General features: G+C 43.6%; 1 protein-coding gene across 2 annotated transcripts; it reads right to left on the bottom strand.

The window, feature by feature from the left end:
- Positions 1-1,293: 1,293 nt before the first annotated feature.
- Positions 1,294-17,871, bottom strand: TNFAIP3 (TNF alpha induced protein 3). 2 transcript variants are annotated; one of them, XM_014879088.2, is made up of 9 exons: positions 17,609-17,871; positions 14,151-14,463; positions 9,774-9,964; positions 9,401-9,548; positions 9,039-9,209; positions 8,105-8,285; positions 5,745-6,655; positions 3,655-3,887; positions 1,294-2,989 (listed from the first exon to the last, which is right to left on the bottom strand). In XM_014879088.2, the coding sequence occupies exons 2-9, from the start codon at positions 14,461-14,463 to the stop codon at positions 2,708-2,710; spliced, it is 2,430 nt and encodes an 809-aa protein (XP_014734574.1). In that variant the 5' UTR covers positions 17,609-17,871; the 3' UTR covers positions 1,294-2,707. The 2 variants fall into 2 exon arrangements, with proteins under 2 accessions (XP_014734574.1, XP_088017769.1); XM_088161643.1 differs by lacking the exon at positions 17,609-17,871 and adding an exon at positions 15,061-17,585.
- Positions 17,872-22,825: the final 4,954 nt, after the last annotated feature.

Raw genomic sequence — 22,825 nt, 5'->3', positions numbered from 1 at the left:
ATTAGATCTGAAATCCTTCCTCTCTGCAGAAGTTGCTATTAACAGTAAATGGAGTCAATCAGCCTCCTGACCCTGAGGGCATCATGATGGAGGTTCTGTCTTTTCAGTAAGCAGGGGCTGGTGGCTGCTGAGAGTGGATGTCATGAGTTGCCTCCATCTGCTGCTGCCTGGTTGCCGACATCCCTCCCAATTTTTGCCTGCTCTTTTACCACTGAGGTGTCTGCCTGGTGCAAAGTTCAATGAATTGCAGGGATGTGGGAGTTGTGTGAGTTGTAAAGAAGGGGTAAGGTGGGTACCGGTCCAGAGAGTCAGGTTTTTTAAGAGAGAAATATGCTGTACAGATGGGGTTGGTAGATCCAGCAGGCTCTACTTCAGGGAGTATTGGCTGACTTCTAGACTGTATGCTCTTAAAGCAGAGGTAAACTCTGTGACCTCAGAAGGAGCTGGGCTATGGATTAGGGTTAACCAGGACAGACAGCAACTGAGCTGAGGTCAACCTCTTAGGAAAGTGTCCTCAACTGCACAGGGATGTTTGCAGCTTTGACTCGTGTTTTTCTTTCAGGTTGTGAGCAACACCTAAAAGCCATGATAGTGTACATGATACAGCACTGCCTGTCTAGGCAGAGGTCTGAAACACCTGAGTGCCAGTATAGGAGTTACAGTGCAGAAATCCCCTGGCAGGGAGGCTTGGTTAGGCTGAGCTTGGGATGAGAAGAAAACACTGCTTTCATGTAGTTTTTCAAACAGCAGTTGGCAACTTGCTCTTCATGAGCTACTGAGAACTCCGGTGCCAAGGCTCCCCTGCTGTCCCTGGAAGAGGGAAGGTTGTAGGCCTGGTCTGTGCCTTTGGGGCTGCACACACAGCTGTGTGGAGGCTGGGATCACGTGCTGCCATCACCATCTCCCAGGGTGGCACTAAAGCACCACTTGTCGGGAATTCCCGAAACAAGTGATGGATTAACACAGAAAGCCAAGGCAAGTCAGTGTAACTTAGGTGTTGTTGCAGTCTGCTCCTACATCATCCATACTCTCCCTCGTTCTTCGGGGGACTGAAAATACTCTGCACCCACAGGAGTCAACTCCATATACCCAGCTCCTTAACAGAACCAAGAGCCCTTCCTGAGAAAACACCCACTTACAGCAAGTTATCATCTCTTCAAAGCACTTGGCTACATCATCTGCACCAATGAGCAGTGGGTAACATGCTGAACAGTAGTGCTGAACAGGAAGGCTTCCTTGAGTGGGTGTCCCATCCTCAACTGTGCTCTCTCGCATAGATATAAAAATAACAAATTTAATCCTTCAATAATTTATTTCTTTATACCAGAGAAAGTTTTTCAATTATACATTTAAGTTTGTAATTTCAACACCAGAGTAAATATATGTAAAAAAAACCTAGCTGTGCAAATTTCAAGTTGCATTGTTTCAAATAATATAAATATTTTAATAAAACATACGTTCACATTAAGGTTCACAAAATATATAAAATTTAACAGAAATAAGTAATGTTATTTAATTTTTTTTTCTTTTTAGAAACTGTTTTTTTTAATAACTAGAAAAAGATTCTAAACTTGAGAAGCAAGTTAGAAGAGGTATCACCTCAAAATCATAGCAGCAAAAGAGATGCTGAAAACTTAAAAGGTGTAAAAGGAGAAGAGAGAAGCAGGTAACAGGTACAGGGGTAAAGCTGAGGTTGCTAAAGAAAGTATTGCAGATTGAGAAGTGGATGCATAAACTTCAGGAGTAAAATCTCAACCCTGAAGAACTCTTGTTACTGAGCTCCCAGCTGTTTGCATGCTAACAGAATCACATTAAGGACGACAGAAAGTGTGACAGAAATGGGGAGGGAGGGTATGAACAGCACACACATACTCCTGACAATTGCAGTGCAAGAGAGACAAGAGTCAATCTTGTTTCAGAAGTGAAGACAAAGGGCTTTGGGGTTTTTCTTGTCTGTGGGAGGTAATTCCTTCCACACAAGTGGGAAATGGCAGGATGCATTTTCCTCATCACATGCATTTGCTCTGTAACTTCTGTCTTTCCAGCTGTCTTGGGATTTGGGAAAGGATCTAAATTCTGGTTAGGTTAAGCATGTTAAAGGAGCAGACCAGTGCTGGTCTTGTTTCTGGCTGTGGTTTGCTGAGAGCTCTGCAAACACAGAACTGCTTGCTGTTATCACCCTAAACGCCCGAGGTGAAAACAGCAAGGACACAGACAAACCAGACCACGTTTCTTCAGATGTCAACTGGAAGTTGCATCAATCTGTCCTGGGTAATCCCATTCAAGAAGGACTTGGCCCGACTGATGTATGCAAACATAAAAAGGTCCTGCACCTCCAACAGTAGACATGGCTCCTTGCCTGGGAGAGGGGAGGCATTGAGAAAGAGGCAGAACCGGGAAGTTCTTTGGATTCAAATGCTTCACACTTCCTCCTGGGAAGTCCAAGAATTAAATACGGCATTGTAGGAGCTTAGTCATGAGCGAGAGCTCTGTGCAGAAGGCAATGTGACCTTCTCAGCAGTCCTTGTATGCAGTGTTTAGAGGAAGTAGAAATTTATTCCCATTCTTGGGAATAAACATGATCTGAGCAGACAGCTTATGTTTCCCCCAACCTTCCCACTCCCAGGACTGTTAAGTGTTTTGGACATAGCACCATTTCAGTGAAGGAAGTAGCTGGTATCGTTTTCTTGTTATGCAAGAACAAGATCTAGCCGTAGATCTGTTTGAACTGGTAGCATTCATTGCAGTAGCCGTTGCACTTGGCATTGCCATAGTGATCACAGGCAGGGGCTCGGCAGCGTTGCTTGGGAGGCTCCTGTGCCACCGGCTCCCTGGCACTCCCCGATGGTGGCAGCTGACTGAGGCGCCGGCACTCTGGGCACAGGTCATCACTCCTGCAGGCCAGGTTGTTTCTACACGAAGCCACAGCACACTGTCTCCTCTGGGTACTCAATGCTGCCCGCTGCACATCTCTGTGCTGCCCTGTTCTCTTGAAAAATAGTAAAACACATTGTCAGTCTCTGTGCTGCCAACACAAATGGCTTTTCATTTCCTTTTTACTCTGCTCGTGGTTTGTATAGGTAGCCACTTGGGGATTGTTCACCAGCACTTCTACCAAGTGCAATACCAAGAGCCAAGTTGAGTTTTACCAACGAAAATCACAAAATCTGTCATTTCTTAGGAAAAAATACTGTTTTTTATTATCTTTGGCAACCCTCAATTCTAAAAGGACCAAAACAAACCAAGTTTTAAAAAGTCTTATCTGGAACAAAGACAATCTGTGATGGACTCAATCAAAAATGCAACTTGAACCCCTTGACATAGTTGCACAGCTCTAAGGGTAAGAAAAAAAATCCCTCCCCAATCAACAAAACAACCTTGCTGCTGGTCCAATTGCTTCCACTGAAATTGCTGGCGAAATCCCAGCTGAGGTAAAACTGAGCATGGCCATGACAATCCTAAACTGAGAATGACTTTTTAGGAGTGCTGCTCAACTGCAGCAGAAAAAATTAATGATATGCTCTATGCTTGTCTTTCCATGATAGTTAAGATGCAGTCATTTGAGGATTTTCTAGTATAGATCTGAAGTTGTTCCTGCAAGAGAAAAACCTGCAGTGCTAAACAAGAGGAAGATTTTGAGAAGTTCACACTTACTTCTGGCTGTCTCACCAGCTGTTCTTCTGTCCTTCTGGCTTCTTGGAATCGCTGGTTCTGGGCTATAATGAAGCAGTTCTGGCAGTATCCCTCAAGCATTGTGCTGCCCAGGGTGCCGCAGTCGCGCCGCTGGCAGGACACGGTGTTATGGAAGCCGGCAGCGGAGCTTCCCGTCTGATCTGCTGCTGAAGACTTCCTCTGAGACCTCCTCTGGTGGCGTAGCAAAACACTGTCTGCAATGCAAAGCATGAACAGGAGCAGTTTGAATGTGCCCAATAGATCTGATGACCCAAAGCTGCTATAAAAAGCTCCCAACCTTAAAAATGAAAATAAATTTAAAAAGATCATCTAGCCTCAAACATGGGTTTTTGGCAAAACAGAGACCCCCCAGTTGGTACATCTTTCATCATGCTACATAAATAACGGTGCTAATGCAACCTGATTTTCATTTAAGTTGTTGAAACAGATGATTTAGTAAAAACTTGCCCTCAGTGGGAAACCTAGATCCCACTGAAGTCAGGATGAATTTCACCTTTGACTTCACTTTAACTGTCATCTGTCACCTACCCGTGTCAGCCTCCCCCATTTCAGTCACATCAGATAATTGAAGTACAGTGGTACAGAGCTCAAGGGGAAAAAGTGCATTATACTTTTTAGTCTCATGAAGCAATCTTATATATTCCACAATCAGAAGGAAAAAAAATTTCATTGTGAGCAATGCTGGAAAATAAGGCATTGCAAGCTGGCATAGAAGTTCCCTAAACTGAACACACGTGGAAAGCTCGGTGTTGTGAAAGATGTCTCTGCCAACGGCAGGGGGGTTGAATTAGATGATCTTTAAAGGTCCCTTCCAACCCAACCTATGCCATGTTTCTTTATTGTATTGGCAAGCTTATCAGCAATAAAATAGCCTGAAGATATAAGTAATTTTCTCTTACATATGCCCTTCAGGGTCTATAACTAAGGGCTCTTTACCTGTGAAATAGGGCAGTAGCATGAAAGATGAAGATTTCATGCTGTGATTTATTCACAGACTATTGCCTTTTAGAAGATCAGTCTTTAAACACAGGGGCATGCACACACAGGGTATTACCAAAGAAGATTTCAAGGCAGAATATAACAACACACTCCAAAGTTACTCCAAAATACAAGCTCATTATCTACAGTCAACTTCTACTGGCTCTGCTTGTCAAGACAACTACAGCGGTTACTCCAGAGCATTACACCTCTGTTACATGCAGAACAGGTAAGAGATCTACAGATTCTTCAAGGCTTTTTAAACACCTTGCTAATAAAACTGATTTTCAGTACTTTGCATACATTTATAGCATTTCCCTCACTGACCTCTACAACTTGTCTAGCTGTGAAGAAAATCAATATCAAAACCATGATTGCAGTGGATGATGGGGAGGTATCAAAAGCCACCCCATCTTGAGTTGGTTTTGCTTCCATCAAAGCCGAAAGGAAGTTTTACAAGAGATTTCACAGATTTCTCACACTGCTGCCATGTGCCCCTTTATGGTATGCTGGTTTTGGCTGGGGTAAAGTTAATTTTCTTGACAGTGGCTGTTGTGGGGCTGTGTTTTGGATTTGTGCTGAGCACAAGGTTGATAACATTGAGATGTTTTTGTTATTGCAGAGCAGGGTTTACACAGAGCCAAGGCCTTTTCTGCTTTTCACACTGCCATGCTGGCAAGGGTGCATGGGAGGTTGGGAGAAGACACAGCTGAACACCTGCCTGCCTATGGCAAGCAATGAATTAATTCTTTGTTTTGTTTTGCTTGTGTACGCAGTTTTTGCTTTTCCTATTAAACTCTCTTTATTCCAACCCATGAGTTCTCCAGCTTTTACGCTTCTGAATCTCTACCTGAACCTGCTGGTGAGACAGTGAGCAAGTGGCTGTGTGGGGCTTGGTTGCTGGCTGGGGTTAAACCATGACAAGGGGATAATAACAGACAGAAAATCACCTTCTCCTCACACTGTTTTCATTACCCCCTGCCCTTTTATCACCCAGTACACACAGAACTTCACAGGTCAAGGAGGCTGATCTGCAGCCAAAGTGTGTCAAAGCTCACTTCATCTCCACTTACCATGGTTTTCCCTGTACTCAAAGAAACACAGTGTGCAAAAGCCCTCATTTTGTGGTGTCCCAAAAAACTTGCAACCAGGTTTCCTACAGGGGTTGCCTCCCCTGTTCTCCTCGGGAGGCAGTGCTGGTGGTGGGGGCTCCTTGCTACGGCTGTTGGGACCCTGATGGCAGGAGTGCTGGTGGAGGATCTGTGAGATCTGGGACGGGTCAGATGTTGATCTCTGGTGGCAGGTGGGCAGGAAAGTGGGACTTGCATTCTGGGACTGCTCTGTAGACCTTTTGAAGCAAGTGCTGCATATACCATTGAAGGTCCTCTTGGCCTTTTGACAGCACATTTTGCATGTGGCATAGTCTAAGTGTCTCTGGTCATCCAAGTTGTTGCAGGGACTGAGCTGTCTGGAGTTGTAGCAGCGTTCACACAGCCCATTGTGGTGCACATTCAATGTGAAGGGGCAGTCTGGGGTCCTGCATTTCATGGCTGTAGTTTCACTGTACAGGAAAAGGCTAGGAGCTGTTGGAGGTGCAGAGCGAGGCTCTGTTACAGGCCCTTCAGAGGTCCATCCCCCAGGTTCACAAATATCCCCATGAGAGGAGCCTGACCCAGCTGCCTTCAGCTTCTCAGGTGCTGCTTTGGAGTTCTGCTTTCTTCCTTTGTTTCCTTGGAACCTCTGCTCAAAGCATTCGTGGCAGTAGGGCTGGGTGTTCACAGACATGTAGAAAGGGCAATTTGGCGTTTCACATTTCATCTGTAAGAGGGAGAGCTGGGAAAGTGACAGTTCCTGTCTGTTCCTGGAACATGTCTCTCTTCTACCAGGTTCAGCATTCTCCTGCCACTTCTTGTACTCATGCTGCACTAGCTGAAAGTAATCTTCCACGAGATTTATTTCTTTGGGTAGGTTGCCTTCATCTAACCTGAGAGCCAAAAAAGGAAGATGGCATCAGTGGTTGAAAAGAGCAGATGGTGGGGGTGGAAGCAAATACAAGCAATGTGGGAAGGAAATGCAGATTTAATGCATATCCATATTACTCAGACAAGAAGATCTGGGATATTATGATGTTGCTGTAAATGGAAATAATTTTAAAAGCAGGTGTTCAGTGATGGAGACTTTCACATCTGAAATAAATGTCCTGACACAACGCTAAACACCTTTGCTTAGGTGAGGGTTTTCTGTCTAAGAGCTGTTTGCACAAAGAATGTGGGTAATCTCTCAGAAGCAGAAGCTTCCCTAAATGGTGAATTTCTCTGAGGACCAGCGCTCAACTGAGCAGAGGTTAGAGTAGAAGACCCCTTTCTTCAGCAACCCACACTAAGAACAAGCCCTTCCTACAGTGGACTCAGCATTTCATGATAGAGTTTATCATGAAATCTGCTCCTGGTTCTGCCTTGTTGGGTCTGTATCTACCAGCAGAATTCTTCTTACAAACTGTGGGGTTTCAGTGTGATGTGTGCAGTGCTAGCCTCCATCACACTATCCTTACTCTGCCTCCAGCTGCAGGGAAAACCCTACACTGGAGATTCACCATGCCACAGTTGGATGAGGAGCTAACATTTCTGGCAATATTCCAGAACACATCTAGGAAGAGCAACTAGGGAAGCTCAAGTGCTACCTTTTACATGTACATATATCCTTTTGGGTAGAAGGACTTCAAGGGCCCTACACCAGAACCAGGCAACAGCATAAAGATTCTTTTCCGTGTGGCAGTGGAAGCAAAGACAGAGGATATAGGGAGTTATTTCCCTCTGTCACTTCTGAGGGAACTGGTTAAGCATCACTGCCAGTGTCCACTGAATATGAGAAGCTAGTGGGTGTTGCCAGCTGCTCCCTGCATGTTACTGATGCTCAACCATCAGGGGGATGAGCAGAGATGCCAGTTCCTCCACTGGCCACAGCTTCCTGCCTACTGCCACACGGAAATAGCCCAGGGCTGAGGCATCTGTGTTCAGAACATACTGCCAAGTACTTTACCCAGGACAGCCAAAATTACACCAACTGCCCATTATGCAATGTGCCCTTACACAAAGCACAAGAGCTTGGGCTAACTAGTTCCTGCATTTAACTACTTTTCAGTCACCCTTCTCTGCAATCCAAAAGTCAGTGAAACCAATCAAATGGATTTTTTCTTCTAAAGTGCCAGTTTCAGTTTGCTAAGTCTGAACACATTTTTGCTTTTAAATTTGAGACTGGCCTTAGCTCACACTACTTCAAAACATATCAACAGCAATGCCAATGTTTTGTATTTTAAGTAGTAACCACATGGGACACCTAGGAAGGAAGGAAAGGCCAAAAGAACACACTGGGCTGCCCAGCTTGTCCCACTTCAGTAAACAGATAACTTTGAGGAAACAAGAATGACACTCACTTTGCAGCATTAATTAGATGAGTTGTACCATGGTCCCAGCCTTGCACTGGAATTTCTATCACTATCAAGTATTCTTTTAGCAGCTGCTCTTTCTCCCTCTCTTCTGCATCTGTCAGAAAGTGCACATTCAAATCCTCAAATCGGCCTTGTTCACTGGTGACGAGAGGGACAGCCCGGATTTCTGTGGGGAAACAAGATGGATTAACATATACACACACACAAACACACAGATATATATATATATATATATATTCATACACGCATAACCAGCTATTTAGGAATAACCATAAAATGCAACACATGGAGATATCACCCCTGAATTTTTGAGAGAGGAGAACAGCTGAGCAGAGCAATCAGTTTCTATATGGAACCATTGGGGGAGGTCGCAGACACAGCTACATCACAAACTTAGCCTCATCCCACAGTAGTTTTAATGCCCCTATAGCAACTATCTTCTTCACGTGAATAGGATTGTAGGTCATTGTTATGCCTTTTGTTGGGATGATGCTGTAACCCGAAACTAGTGAACTGCTGTCCACTCAGAACAGATGCATTAAAAATGGTAAAGCATATATTTCATTATTCCTGCCAGGCAGTGGCACCCTGCTGTGAGACTGCATCCTTCAAGGCTTCTTCTCTTACAATGTGGAAAGGAGTCAGAACACAATAAAGCAGAGGCCATCCTTTGACCAATTCCAGCCTGCAAGCAGGTGAGTTACACACTACTTTCAACCAGTATCTTGAAGGCAACCATTAGTTTCTACTCAGATTCACAGACAAAACTCTTTCTGCTCACTTTTTAAGAATATATTTCAAATGAATCTTATTTAACTTTAAAAATGTAAATCTAAACCAGATCATATTTCAAATGCTTTATCAGCATAGTGGTTTTGAAGAAGGAACAAAAATACCAAATGAGGTACTTGAAAAATACCTGGCCCGCTGTCCTTCAGAGTCACCAGTGGTGTAAAATGCATGTTGTCATAGCCAAGCACAATTGGGTATCTGTAGCATTCTTCAGCTGGCCACAGCAGAGGCAAATAGACACCACCAACATTCAGAGGAGCAAAACTGGAGCCTGACTCTAAACTTCTAACCACTTTATCTGTATAAAGAAGAAAAATAAAACACAAATAAGCGTGTGCTACAGGCAAGAGAAAATGTATGTTGGGGGTTTTAGAATAATTGCTGAAAACATCATGTTCTGAAATGTATCCATCTGAAAACAACAGTTGTTGACTAAGATTACTAACACGGCACAAGAATAACAGTGGGATGACTGGCCAGGCAACTCACCTGCAAGGACAATGATTGGCCTTCTGAGAATGTTAGCAAGGATGAAGATGTGGATTTCTTCCAGTGCATTATAGGGAAGCCTGTTCCGAGCCCCAGATATTTCTGGGGAGGTCATTTCAATGAGGTATTCCCACTCCTCCTCCCAGTTCTGAGGAAAGAAATAGCTGTCACCAATGGTTCAAAGACATGGAGATCAGGAAACAGCTGCAGCACAGCAGTGCTCAAATAATCACGTTTTCCCATTTCCTCCAAAGGAAGACTATTTCTGCTCTCCATTAATGACAGAATCCGTGAAGCCACAAAGCAAACAGAATCAGCAAGGCAACGCTGATGAGCACTCAGAAAACAGCACCATTCCCTCAGGCTGCCTTACCCGGGTGTCATAATGGAGTCCTGTTTCTACAAACTCCTGGGATTTAACAGCCTCCCGCTGCCAGCGGAGCTTGAAGTTCCGTGTGTCGATCTCCCTGAGAGCATTAAACAATGTTTTTCTTAAGACAAGGTCGATATCTTCAATACCCCACATGTACTGCGATGCAGCATGCATAAGACAATTTCCATCACCTGCAAAAAAAAAGAAAGAGTGCATTATTTTCAAATGGCTACTTAAATAAAACGCCACAAGCCTGTGGGATGTAGAGTTACACTCCACATATGCAAGTTCCCTGCGCACTTCTCTCTAAGCCTCAGACAGAAGGCTTGGAAAGAAGGAGACCAGAGTTGTGGTCTCTGTTCAGAGACAGAAAGAAACAACTTCCCTCCCTACTGGTTTTGTCTCTGTACCAATCCAAGTTAAGCTGTCATCCAGCAATGCCCCTTACCTATCTTACTTAACTTGGACTGATATCACAAACAAAATTTTGGGGTCAACTACAAACGTCAAACATAGCTGAAAATAGCTTTTTAAAACAACAACAAAGCCATCTTAAAATTACAAAAAAAAAAAAAAAAAAAAAAAGTAAATCTCCCTCATTGGTGTTTATACAAATATACACCCAACGGCATGAGGTTGAGATAACGGAAACCATTAAAAAGTATTGTAGTAATACCAAGCCTCACACCCCCTGATGAGCACTGCTTGGCAGTTGGCTGTGCTTGATGGAGGAATTGTAATAAAAAAGGAAACAGAAAGGGAATGGCAGGTGATTTATGTAAAGCAAACATAGGAGCACCTCTGGCCTTCTTCTCAGAAATGACAGCATGTTGGCTTGTTACTTATATTACTTAGAGGGCTGGTTTTTAAAATACAAAATTAAAATTAAGTCAATGAAAAACAGTGATTCGATTTTCATTTACACAATTCTCCTTGCAGTGAGAAATTCCTCTTTACAGGTACGAAGGATTGTAATATTCTGCAGTTTCAGAGGGGAAACTGAGACTCAGAGGAGATAACTAACTTAATTAAAAGGTGTAACAAAAATAAAAAACAACTATGTCTGGGTTTCAAATTCTATCTCTAGCCAACTTCTTCAAAAGGGGATGTCTGCCCTGAAAGGGAAACATCAAGAATCATTACTGTCATGTCCTCAGATGCAAAACTAGGTCTGATGTTTACCACAGTGGTAAACAGATTCACCCAATACTAAGAAACCAAAGCAATTTTCTTGGAATAGAAGACATCAACTCTGGTAAAGCTACTAGATTTTTCTCACCTGAAAAAAAGCCCAAACAAACCCACCCAAAGAACTCCCACAAAAGAATTAAACCCAGTTTGCCACATACATCATGAGCTTAATTACATCATTTGTGAACACTTTTGCCACTTATTCTGTGAAATTGCAGAGAAAAGTCTACAATAGACTCCTGTTCCCGAATAAGATGCAATTTGAAATCTACTCAATGCTTCATAAATTGCTATGGGATTGGTGCATATCAGGTTCCTGCAACTGCCTTCTGTTTCCTGAATGCTGTCTTGCAAAAGCTCACTTCGATTCTGCAGGCTGCTTAATTAAGCTCAAAAATGAGGGAACAACCAAGAAGACAGAAAAACTGACTAGGTTTCCTTCTGACCAAGAAAGATGACATATTAATCCCATTAAAATTTTCCCTTTGCAAAATCTAGAGCAAAGATAAGATTAAACTTTTTCTCTCTCTGAGAGCTCACTTTCGGTTCTTTATTTAGAAGCACTGCCCAAAATTCCTTACACAGCACTTGGAATTCCCCCACACCGTTTGACTAGCAATTGAGCAACAGTTGTACTTTTTGTTCTGCGGGTGCAGCGTAGCCTCCCTCGGACTTTCCCAGGGGGTGTGGCTGGGCGAGCTGGAATGAATGCCAATTCATTATACAAGTGAAATCTCTACAGCCAATAGATGCTGGAATTTTTAAATTAAAAAAAAAGAAAAAACCCGAACAGTTTCGATTTTTGTACCTCCTACCGCTTTCTTTCTATCATCCATTCAGATGTCTGCAAATAAATATGTGGTGATTCAAGACAGCTTTTTTAATTAAGAAAACCCCACCACTACACAGATTAACATATTAGGTAAAATATACATCAAAAGATCCCGTAGGAGATACTTTCTCTGTTTTCAACAACTACAACCTTAATCAGAAAAAACCCCAGAATTTTCTGAAGAAAGCCTGACTGAGAGAACTAACATATTCCTCCCACATCTACAGGTTAAGCAGCTAAATTTTTAAACAATATTTTTCATGCCGCATGGGAGGAAAAAAAAAAAAGTTGTTTTCTGGGATAATACAGGGCTTCTCCAGGCTTCTGCACTCCTTTCAGAGATTCTCTCCTACAGTTCAATCTACCTTCTTCTTCCTGCAAAGGTCCTTCAATACAACTACTTTGCATAACCCACAGGTTTCCAAAGCCACTCCTACTCATGCACTTAATGACCCTGAAGCACTGAACTGAAGCCAAGTTCTTTGTCTGCTCAGTGTATGGGGAGACCACAAACCTTGTTTTGCCTTCCCTCAACCTGCCCTAATATTCCAGCATCTTGTATACTGAGCATCTTGTATACAGGTATGCCTGCTAATGGGTGGGATACAAGTCCACACTATTCCCAGGTGTAACACTGCCCAGTGGTCATGAGACAAAGAAGGAGGTCAGTGTTGCTGAATGTAATGTGGTCACCAAAAAGGGTCTGTCCCCCAGCGTTAACCCCTGCAGGATTTGTAGTGACTGGAGATGGGGGATTCTAAAACTTTTACTCTCTGCCCTGGGCAAAAATTGTGCATAGTGTCCATTTTCCTAGAAAATCTGTTTGAGTGAAATTTTTAAGATGCAACACTTGGAGTTATGTTACCTTCCCAGTACCTTCAAAGTGCTGCCTGCCCTAGCTGCAACTCTGGTCCTTCCAAAGCTCAAGATTCTGTGACTTCTGTGCACACCCCTAACTGCAGTTGTAAAATTTTACATCAATGCAGAGGCAGCCCAAAAAGCCCACCAGAAGGTCAACACCTCTACAACAGTTACAGACACGCACATCAGCAACAGGCTTTAGGTTGGGTAGTGACACCTATTCAGTGGATCTATTTTTATGGTGTCTGTACAACACAGCTGTGTACAGTCAGACTGAGAAATATGGCAGAACTTGGAAAGGGAAAAATGTGGACTAGGAAGATAAGGGCAACGTGTATACAAGCAGATATGAAAAGAAGCAAACACAGAACACAACATGGACTTCAACAATGCTGCAGGTCCACCACACCCAGTGTTTCTATAACTGCTCTGATCTGCTCCTTGAGCAAAGACTATGTATTTTTCATCTTCTTGAAGTCCTCACTGTCCCAGTCTATTCTTTCTGTGCTGGAAGGAATCCTGAGTCCAAGTTTGCAGCTGCATGACCATAAGTCATAGCCATTGCCAAATCTTTCCTCCATTGAATGCGAAATGCCTGGTGACTCTTAAAGTCATGTGCCAAGGTTTCCTGCTCAAGACTGTGGACAAACATAACCTGTTCAGGAAATCTTGGCACTACTGCTGTGCCTTTTCATTTGTAGCACTTGATGCAATACACACACAGAGTAACCCCAAAGCCAAGTCCTGAAACCAGCACTGACTGTTGAAAGAAAAGGGCACTGCAAATTTTGTGTTGCACAAAGATGAGTGTCAGTCACACACACGGGAGTTACTGGTGGGCCCTGAGGGAAGGCAAGAGATGGGAAACCCAGGCAGGGAGCTGAGGATGAAGGAGCAGCCCCAGTGTGGGGTGCTGACCTCAGGGACAGCAGTGTCAGGTTCTTGGGAGCCTCCATGTTCTGAGTGCTATGGCCATCACTGTTGTTAAAGCTGGATCAGCAAGCAAGCACTGCCTGCCAGCTACAGCAGCAGGGCTTATTGGAAGGCTATTAGCTTCTGCTAAATATACATGGGAATGCATCCCTGGTCACTCAAAGCATCTGAAGGCTCCTCTTGCCTGGCATTAAAGGATGTTTGGCACTTCTGATGAGGCAGCTGACATGCAGCAGTCAGATTAATGGGAAAGCTATGGGTTCCAAATCAAGTTTCCCTGCCTTGTTCTTGACTCTGAATGTTACTGACATTACGAAAATATCTGTGAAATTTCCACAATATTCACATACTGGGGTATGGGCAAGGGTCTGCTACGGCATCAGGACAGTACATGATGTGGAAAGAATCTTAATTTTCAAAACTTAGATTAAAAGGCAGCACATTTTAAAGCCATTTTTAAAGCTTCTGTTTCAGTAATGTGAACTCAGATGCTATTAATAAAGATGCTACATTTGTATGACCTGTTTTACTGTGAGTGCAAAGACCTGCTCGTAACTTACCATTAGTCTTCAAAGGAACAAGTCTCCGAACTTCCCTGCACCAATTGAGCTTCCTCTGGCGCTCCAGTGAAGTCTGGGTAGCCTGGTCAGTCAGGGACTTCTGAAGCATTTCCCGAAACTGGGGACAAAACTGGCACATTCTGAACATTTCTATGGTGTATCTGTGCATAGTCCTGAAGTGATGAATTATTCCACTGGGAGGTTTGACTAGATCCTCAGGTGTCCTCTCTCTGATCTTCATAGCCTTCAGCATATTGCTCTGATACAAAGCTTGAGGAAGGATGTGTTGGCCAGCCATGTTTCTAGAAGACATCTGAAATGAAAAAGGATCTTTTTATTGGCATGTTAGCGCCCTTCTATCACAGTGCTATCACTTCTGCAGAGACTGAGAAGGCACTTTCAGGGTGGGATTCTGGATGAAGTTTTGCCTAAAACAAGCACAGAGTGGATGAAGTCCAACAGAGCCTTTCGTAAACAATGTTTTTTTAAAGCTCATATTCACTAACTTCTCTGCATTACTCACATACAGACACTGATCATCTTATTGCACTCATTTGCTGATATAATTTACTGAGATAATAAAGAGGATTTATGTATAACTAAGGAAACTGCATCATCATTCAAAAAAAGCGTTTAAATCAAAATAAGGATGAGAGAAGGCAAGATCAAGGAAAGGGAAAATTATCCTGGAAACTTAACTAATTGATAATTGCACACTATAATCCCATATGCACTTCTGAATTTCAGCACATTTCAAGCTCTTGTTTTGAAAACATGCCAAAAAAAACCCCAAGCAGTTAATGACCATTTCAGATTTCCACAGCCTATACAATCTGAGCAGTAATGGTCAGTAGAGCACAGAAAGAACCCAAAGAATTGCAAGCTGTGCTATCATCAGTCCCATACTTACAGTGGCCAGATATGGTAGATGAGAAATTTTTCACTCGAGGACAGACTTAGGTTACTTTCCTTGAGGCTCTTTGTATTTTGTGAGTGGTAGAGCTATGGCTCAGGAGCGCTTGTGCCGTGTGTGGGGGTGCAGACTGCAGTGCTACTATTACTCAGTGGTAAGTCAACAGAGCTGAAAAAGCATTTCCATTTGGCTCAAAACCCCCAGTATATTTCCACAGTAGGACATGTAGTGTTTACTGCCCTGCACCCCTTTCTTCAGTAACTCTGGCCTCATGGGGTACAGCAGGAAAAATAAAAAAAGAAACCCATAACCTCAAACCTGCTACACTCTATGAAATACTTATTCAGAGGACACTAACTTTGTGGCTAGTTAAGAGCAAAACGTAAGGACCATATCCCTCAAAACCCCTGTGCACTACAGTAAGAACAACAATAACCTGTTTGTACAGGGAGAGACTCTCCATGCTGTCCACAACTATTCTTGCTTTGTTTAAAAACAAAGTAAAATTTGTATCAAGACAAATAAAAGTATGCATGCCTAAAATCTTTAGAGTACAATTAGTCACATTAGGAAAACCCACTACTGTGATTATGAATCTAGGGACAAGTATCTAGCCATATATGTGTATCAATCTCTGGACATCAAGTATGGGGAAGCAAGAAGCAACTAAAAATTATTTATGCAACTATTAGGAAGTTTTCTCATGGAGATGGGAGTCAGGAGGCACAGAGAGACGAAGAAGAACTCCAGCCTGACAGACTGACCAGAAAGGCATTCCCAGCTCTCTGGAGGCAGAAGAGCCCTCTCTGCACAGACGGGCTTCAGCATTCCTTTCCCACAGGGAAACAGCTGCTCTTTCCTCTTCTCCCAGACACTTCCATTGGCAACATCCACCTCCAAATGCCCAACCAAAGCTTTTGAAATGACCCTCTCAGGGTGAGAGGGGACCTCAAAATCCAGGTGCCAAGAGCTGTCCTCTATAACCGCTCTGAGAACCAGCTGATGGAGAGATACAGTGGACAAGCCCTAAATAGAGGCAGATGAAACAGGTGATGCTACAAATTCCTATTTTGGGGTGATGTCATTCACACACCCTAAAAGCACTAGAGACCGTGCTCAGAGCTGTCACGTCTTGCAACATATGGAAAAGCTTTCCTTTAGATAATTAAGATGGCATATTCTTATCATTTCCCCACCAGCACACAGCCTTAAAGTGAAAATAACACATTTTCTCATCCACTCTCCTCACTGTATAGTTTTACACATGCTATTGATGTAATCCTGTATTTAAATGTATGAACGATTCTAAAAAGGAAATATAAACAACCCTTTACTAATCTGTATGATAACCACAGCTCTACTTTGCTCTGAGATGACCAAAATACTGGATTCCTTACTTATGTTAGTAGAAACATTGAGTCAATGGGAATTTTTTACACGAATGAAGAGTAATCACATGACTAAGCACTACCGGCAGGGACCCTTGAAATGGTTATTTCCAGCTTTAAGTAACAAAAAGTACTGAGTTTACAGAAGCACTCACTGAAACTACATTATTCGATACTATGTTCTACCGGCATTTTTTTCCCCTCCACACGTGGAAATTACTGCCTGTGCTATTTACAGTCATAAATGTCAATCAAGGCAAAAGCCAAGCAACTCTTATTTTCAAAATCAATGTGATGAAACAAACAGAACTCAAAAGCCATTGAAGCTGGAGATTTTAAAGCAGAAAACTGACCTACAGTTATATTAGTTTATAGTCTACCATAATTATATCTATAACTATATATAGTGCTTTGCTGTGTGCTATGCTACTTTAACCTTCTGACAAGTAATGACTAGGAATTCCCAGAAAGGAACAGCTGTAAACAATAATTAGAGTCAGCATCCTTTCCAAACGTGTAATGCTGAAGATGCTGGGCTCGGGAAAGCTGAATACGGTTCTGAGATCTGTCAGTGGTTTCATAAAGTTATTTTCGTTTTCTGTCCTCTATCTGAAAACCGGCAATTAATAAACTTCTCCATAAAGTGCTAAAACTTCTAAAACAAACGTGGTTAATAGCTTTTAAGCCCCCCTAGATTGTTCTGCCTGGGTAGAAACCAAAACACAATACTAATCTTCACCGAATCAGAAGACGAGGACCGAGGCTCTTTTAAATCCCACAGGACTGGCTCACACACAGAGTAAGTGTTCCGCGTTCTTAGTTCCCTGCCCTAGCGCTGGCTGGCGGCTGGGCACGCAAGGTGGAAAGGACACGGTCCGGCACCCCAGGGGCAGGAGCCCGAAGGTGCGGGGCGGGTTTCCCCGCGGCACTCGCAGCGAGCCCGCAGACGAGCCCCCGCGGAGCCGGGCCGGGCCGGGAGCAGCGGGCACAGCGTCACCGCCCGGCCGGGAGGCGGCACACGGCGGATACGGGGGTACCGGGGGGTACCGGCGGTACCGGGGGTACGGCCGAGCCCGCCGCCAGACCCGCCCGGACCCCGAGGTGCCTCCTGCAAAATGCTCCGGGCTCCGCCGTGCCCTGCCCAGAGCAGCGCTCACCTCTGCGCGGCCGGCTCCTCCTCCGGCCGATCCTGCCGTGACTCCTGCTCAGCAGCGAGGCTGGGGCGATGGGAGGGAGCCGCGCTCGGGATCCATCAACCCCCACGCGCCGGGGCTCCTTCCTTCCCTTCTTCCCTTCTCTCCACCCTGGCCGCGCCGGAGCTGCTGCTGCCGCTGCTGCCGCTGCGGAATGAAGGGCTGAGCCCAGCCGCTTGTTTTTTTCCCTTTCTGTTTAAGCGCCCGGGTGAAAAAAAAAAAAAAAAAAAAAAAAAAAACGGAGATTGAAAACACAACACAAAAAAACCCCACCGGGGATTTCCACCGGCAGCGCACAGGGACTTTCCGGCCTGTGACAACCGCCGGGGACGCCGCCGCCGCCAGGGGGCGCCGCAGCCGGGCAGCCCCGCCGCCTCCCCGCCCGCCGTGACTCAGCCGCGGGATTTTCGGGAGCCGGGATGTCATTTCTTCCTTCCTTATTCCTTTCCCCCCGGGCAGGGGGTTACCCGTCCCATCCCGCAGGCTCCGCTGCGCTCACGGGCCGGCCCGGTGCCGCGTGGCTGGGTGCGGAACAGCTGCGTGTGGCTGAGCCCGGCCGTGCCCGCAGCCTGAGCGCCGGCTGTGAGCGGCGGCTGCCCCGCAGCCCTTCCGTGTCCGCATCCACAGCGCACCTGCCCTTGCACACAGCTCTCGGGCTGCTCGCGTGTAGATGCCCACATCCCTGCCCCAGCGTCCCAGCAGGACATTAAGGGATCCCGTCCCATGGAAAGTATTTTTTTTCAGACCCAAGCAAGTGCTCATTTTTTTTTCGTTTGGCTTGTATGTGCTCCACAGTTTAGGCTCTGTATTGTAAGTAACCACAAGTGACTTCATTTCTTCAATTAGAGGTTAGGCTGATATATAACCCCATAATCCCAATATGCTGGCATTTTTGTCAGGAGATGTGAAACGTGCTTTAATCCAGCTCTGCTCGAGGTCAGATTGTTGCAGAACCTTGGGCTAAAACTATCAAGTCAGGGAGATCTTAGTGTCTGAACATGTTTGTAAATTCTTGACTGCAACTACCAGTTTGTAGGAATCATTAAATTTAATTGTTGTAAACAATTAATGCGCAACTTTAAACAATGTGCTAATATCTGTGCAGTGAAAAAACTCACTGAATAAACCCTTGATATTTAAGCCTTGTTAATATGCTTTATGGATGGGATTTATGCTGGAAAAGGGGCAGTTTCTTGTTCAACAACCCTACAATCTGAAGGCACCCAGAAATGAAATAGAGTGCCACAAAGTTTATTGCAGTAGTAAAATACTTCATCTTTCCAGATGATGAGCTCCTGCCTGTTCCTGAGTACTCACCCCTCCCACTGGCAGGATGAGAAGCCAGGGTTGCTGCACACCTTGAAATCAGGTCTTAAATATTGACTCCTTCAGAGAACAGGTGGATTTTGGAAGAGTTCAGCTTTGAACTCCTTCACCTCACCTCCAATAGCAGCAGCTGGCTCAGATCATGCGCTCGTGTCACACAGCAGGGTTATGTGATCTTTGCCAGGGTTTACAGACCTGTGCTGGCTCTGCACAGCAGGCCATCCTTCTCCTCTGCCTTTGTTCAAGAAGAAGTCAGGGATATGGTTGGAAAAAGAATATTCCCTTCCAACTTTTTTCCTCTCCTCCTTGCAGAGTTTTCTAAAGATTTTTGTGGGTGTGTTGTTTTCCTTTTTCTTTTTGTCCCCCTAGCCTCTCTGCTGCCTTGGAATGTACAGTTGGGTAGGAAGGCTCCACATTTAATGATTGGTAGCCTGCGGGGTGGCTGAAATCCAGGGGATGGATGCCTGAGGGAACTGGGCCGGAGTGATGGCTTGCATAACTGGGGCAGCATCCGTGCTGTGATTTACACAGTATATCTTTCTGTCAGCATCTTGCCTTTCCCTTCTCCTGCACATTTTCCCTTGTCCTCTCATGGGGACCGAGGTAGCAGATCACTGAAGTGATCTGATTAGAGGAAAAAAAAAATCATCCAAAACATTTCTCTCACGTGATATGAAACCCAGCCCCTCACAGAGTTTTACAGAGAGTACTTGAAGTGTTGGAGGGTTTCACTGTGGAGTAGGAATGATGAGCTAGAGGTAGGAAGTAGGGGAAAAGAGCTGACTTGTACCCTGCTTTGTATAGGAAACTTCAGCAAATAAATTAACAAGTAGTCCTAGCCATGATGGAGATGCTTAGACCCAGGAAAACCTGAAAAGGCAACAGCTTATTTTTGTTTTCTAAATGGTAAGCACGTCTGAATATTAATAATTACTGTTTATATCTTGATAAATTAAAAGTTGATTGCACATTGCTACAGCAGATGTTTATCAAACAGGTCTGAGCAGGATGGCAGGAATTCATTTGATCTGAGTTTGCACAGTACAAAATTAAGTTCTGTCTTGTCAACTGTAACTCCTCATCAATATGGGAATACATTAAAAACATCAGCAACATCCGTAGTTATAGAATGCATGAATATACATTACTCTTTTCTGAATGACCCTGGGGTTTTTTGTGCTTATACCCTATAGTTTATCTCATCTTTTATGGTACAATGCTTATATTTCATGAAATATAAACATATATACATATGTATAAAGTCAAGGAAAATTTTCTTCTTTGATGTGTGTGTGTAAATACACACACATACACACACATAACTACATACATGCACACGCATATTTTTAGGTATGTATGCATGTCAGTATCTCTTGAGGGAAGAGGGAAGTTCTTGGCATTAAGGACAGAATAAGAAATACTTTAATTTTCAACTATCTACGTTCTGGTTAAGTGTAAGAGTGAAACAGTCCACCATTATAAGTGGTAATGTTTACATAACCCCGGAGAAAGCCATCATTGGGAATTGCAGAGTATCCGTTTGTAGTGAAAATTTAAATAATCGGCTTCATGCACATAAATCTATAACAATTCTTTATTATACTTGGGGGAAAAAGAAATCTCTCAAGGCCCCATTCAGCTCTGTATCTCTAAATTATTTTAATTACTTTGATTGTTTTTACTGTTCAGGAAGGAGTAGCTCATGCTCACTAAATTAAACCAAGACCTCAGAGTGTTCAGAACACCATCACCAGATGTTTGAGAGGCTGCAGTAGGAAAGACTCATTTTTAAGACAGTACTCATATAATATTCACTGCTAGGATGATGACTACAGTAATATTTATGGTTAGTAACCTTCAGACTTTTAATAGTTCAATCATTTGCTATGTCTTTTAATATCAGATAATTCTGTAAGAGGTGTGATTCATCTAGAAGGGAGGAAAAGGATCATTAAAGGGAAATCCCTTTTAATGCAACAGCAGTGCTTGAGGTCATGCACTTGTGTCTTCCAGGAGCTGTTCCGTTGCTTCTTTTTCTGGTGGAGAAGTGATAAGAGCTTGTCAGTGCAAAGGAAAGAGAGGGGAAAAAATCCCCTGAACATCTATCAGACAAAAAAAGATAGTGCTTATTACTAAATCAAGTAATGATTGTAAAAAAAACCAAACAAAACCAAAAAACCCCAAATCATGTCTGCCACTTAGATAACAAGAGCTGAACTGGTTTTGTGATTTTTTTCCATTATACTCATCTGAATACAGTAAAAGAAACTACAGATTCCCGAGAAGACTTTCATCAGGGTATGCTGGCAAGTGACTGTACTAGAAGGAGGGATTCTTACGTATGCACCTGGGCCAAGGGTTCCTCTAACTTTGTTTTTTGTTGTTTATTTTTTTGTTGATTTGTTTGTGTGTGTGTGTGTGCTCATTTTCTTCTTTTTAATATGTGTAATAGAAGTGTCAGATGTAAAGGACTGGAAATGCAGTGGGTTCAAAGAGGCTGAAAGTTCAAATCTTGCCTTAGCACCTTTTGTTAACCTGAAGGTTAAACTGTAAGGATGGTATTCTCCCATTAAGTCTGGTGAAGCAGTGTGAAAAATGAGCTGTGGAGGCAAACACTGGAAATTTTTAAGAACAGGTTTTTATTACCTGTAAGGAGATTAAGTAGGACATTAACGACATAGAGGATTGGCCTTAACTGTACTTAGCTCCTCGTCTGGAGGTGTTTCATCACTGTTGTCTGTGAAATGCATGAAAAAGTCTAAGCATGATGATAAAATCTTTGTAACTTGTTTTTTATTCTTCTGATATCTGTAGATACTGCAGCAAGCCTCAAGGCCCCTAAGAACTGCAGACATAGGTGTGTATAGCTACTGTTTGAGACAGCAGCACAGCACAGCATTACTGACTCTCTTCAGTGCACAATACAGAGAATTCCAACAAGGCCCCAGCAAGAAGTAAGAGGAAGACCAAGATTATTTCTGCTTAGGAGAGCAATGATTTCAGTGGATTTTGATGGAGTCTCAGACTAGACTTGTGGCTAAACTGAGGCAAATAAGTACACCGGTAGTAAGCCAAATCAAAGGCCCATTGATCTCAATGCCTGGTTTCTCAGAGAGGTTGAAAACCTGTCCAGGAAAGAGTATAGAAACAGGCTGGATTGTTCCCAGTACTTATCCATCCTGCACTTTGTCACAGTTTCTTGTGGGATTTGAGGCTGTGGCTTACATTCTGGTACCTCAGTTTCTCAATTGTATGGTAAGTTTGTTCATGTTTCTCTCACACTTTTCTGTTATCATGCTTGTTTAACTTCGACTACAGACTCTTTAGAATAGAATCTTTTCTTGTGTTGTGTTTGCTGTACTTTAGCACCTAGACACATGGTTATTTACCATGCAGTGTGGTCCCTGCTTCCAGAGAGTTACCATCCATGTGTAGCAGACTGCATTTAACCATGAGCTACTACTGTCAGAATGGTCTTTGATTTAGTTTGAGGGTTGTGAGCATAAAGCACTGCATAGATAGCACTGCAGAGGGATGGATTCTGCACAGGGATGTCTTTACTTTCCAAAACTGCCTTAATGCACAGAGCAGTGGCTGGGTTTAGGTAGTGCAAGCCCAATCGTTGTAACTTTTAACTTGATCTTTAGGCTGGCGTAACTGCTGTGCTGTCAAAACGTCAGTGCACACCACAGCAGGGGACTCTAAAGCAGAGTCTGGTTTTGGAACTGTTTGCTTCAGCCAGCAGTTCAGCATCCATGAATCAGCAGCTGGTTAACAAATAAATAGCTAAAGATAATGCCTCACGTGAAATCAAGCAGGGACTACTGTTGTTTTTCCATCTATATTCCTATCTGA

This window comes from Sturnus vulgaris, chromosome 3, assembly GCF_052056855.1.
Source record: "Sturnus vulgaris isolate bStuVul1 chromosome 3, bStuVul1.hap1, whole genome shotgun sequence".
Classification (NCBI taxonomy): domain Eukaryota; kingdom Metazoa; phylum Chordata; class Aves; order Passeriformes; family Sturnidae; genus Sturnus; species Sturnus vulgaris.
Note: the sequence above shows the minus strand (reverse complement) of the source record. Positions and strands in the feature narration are given on the sequence as shown.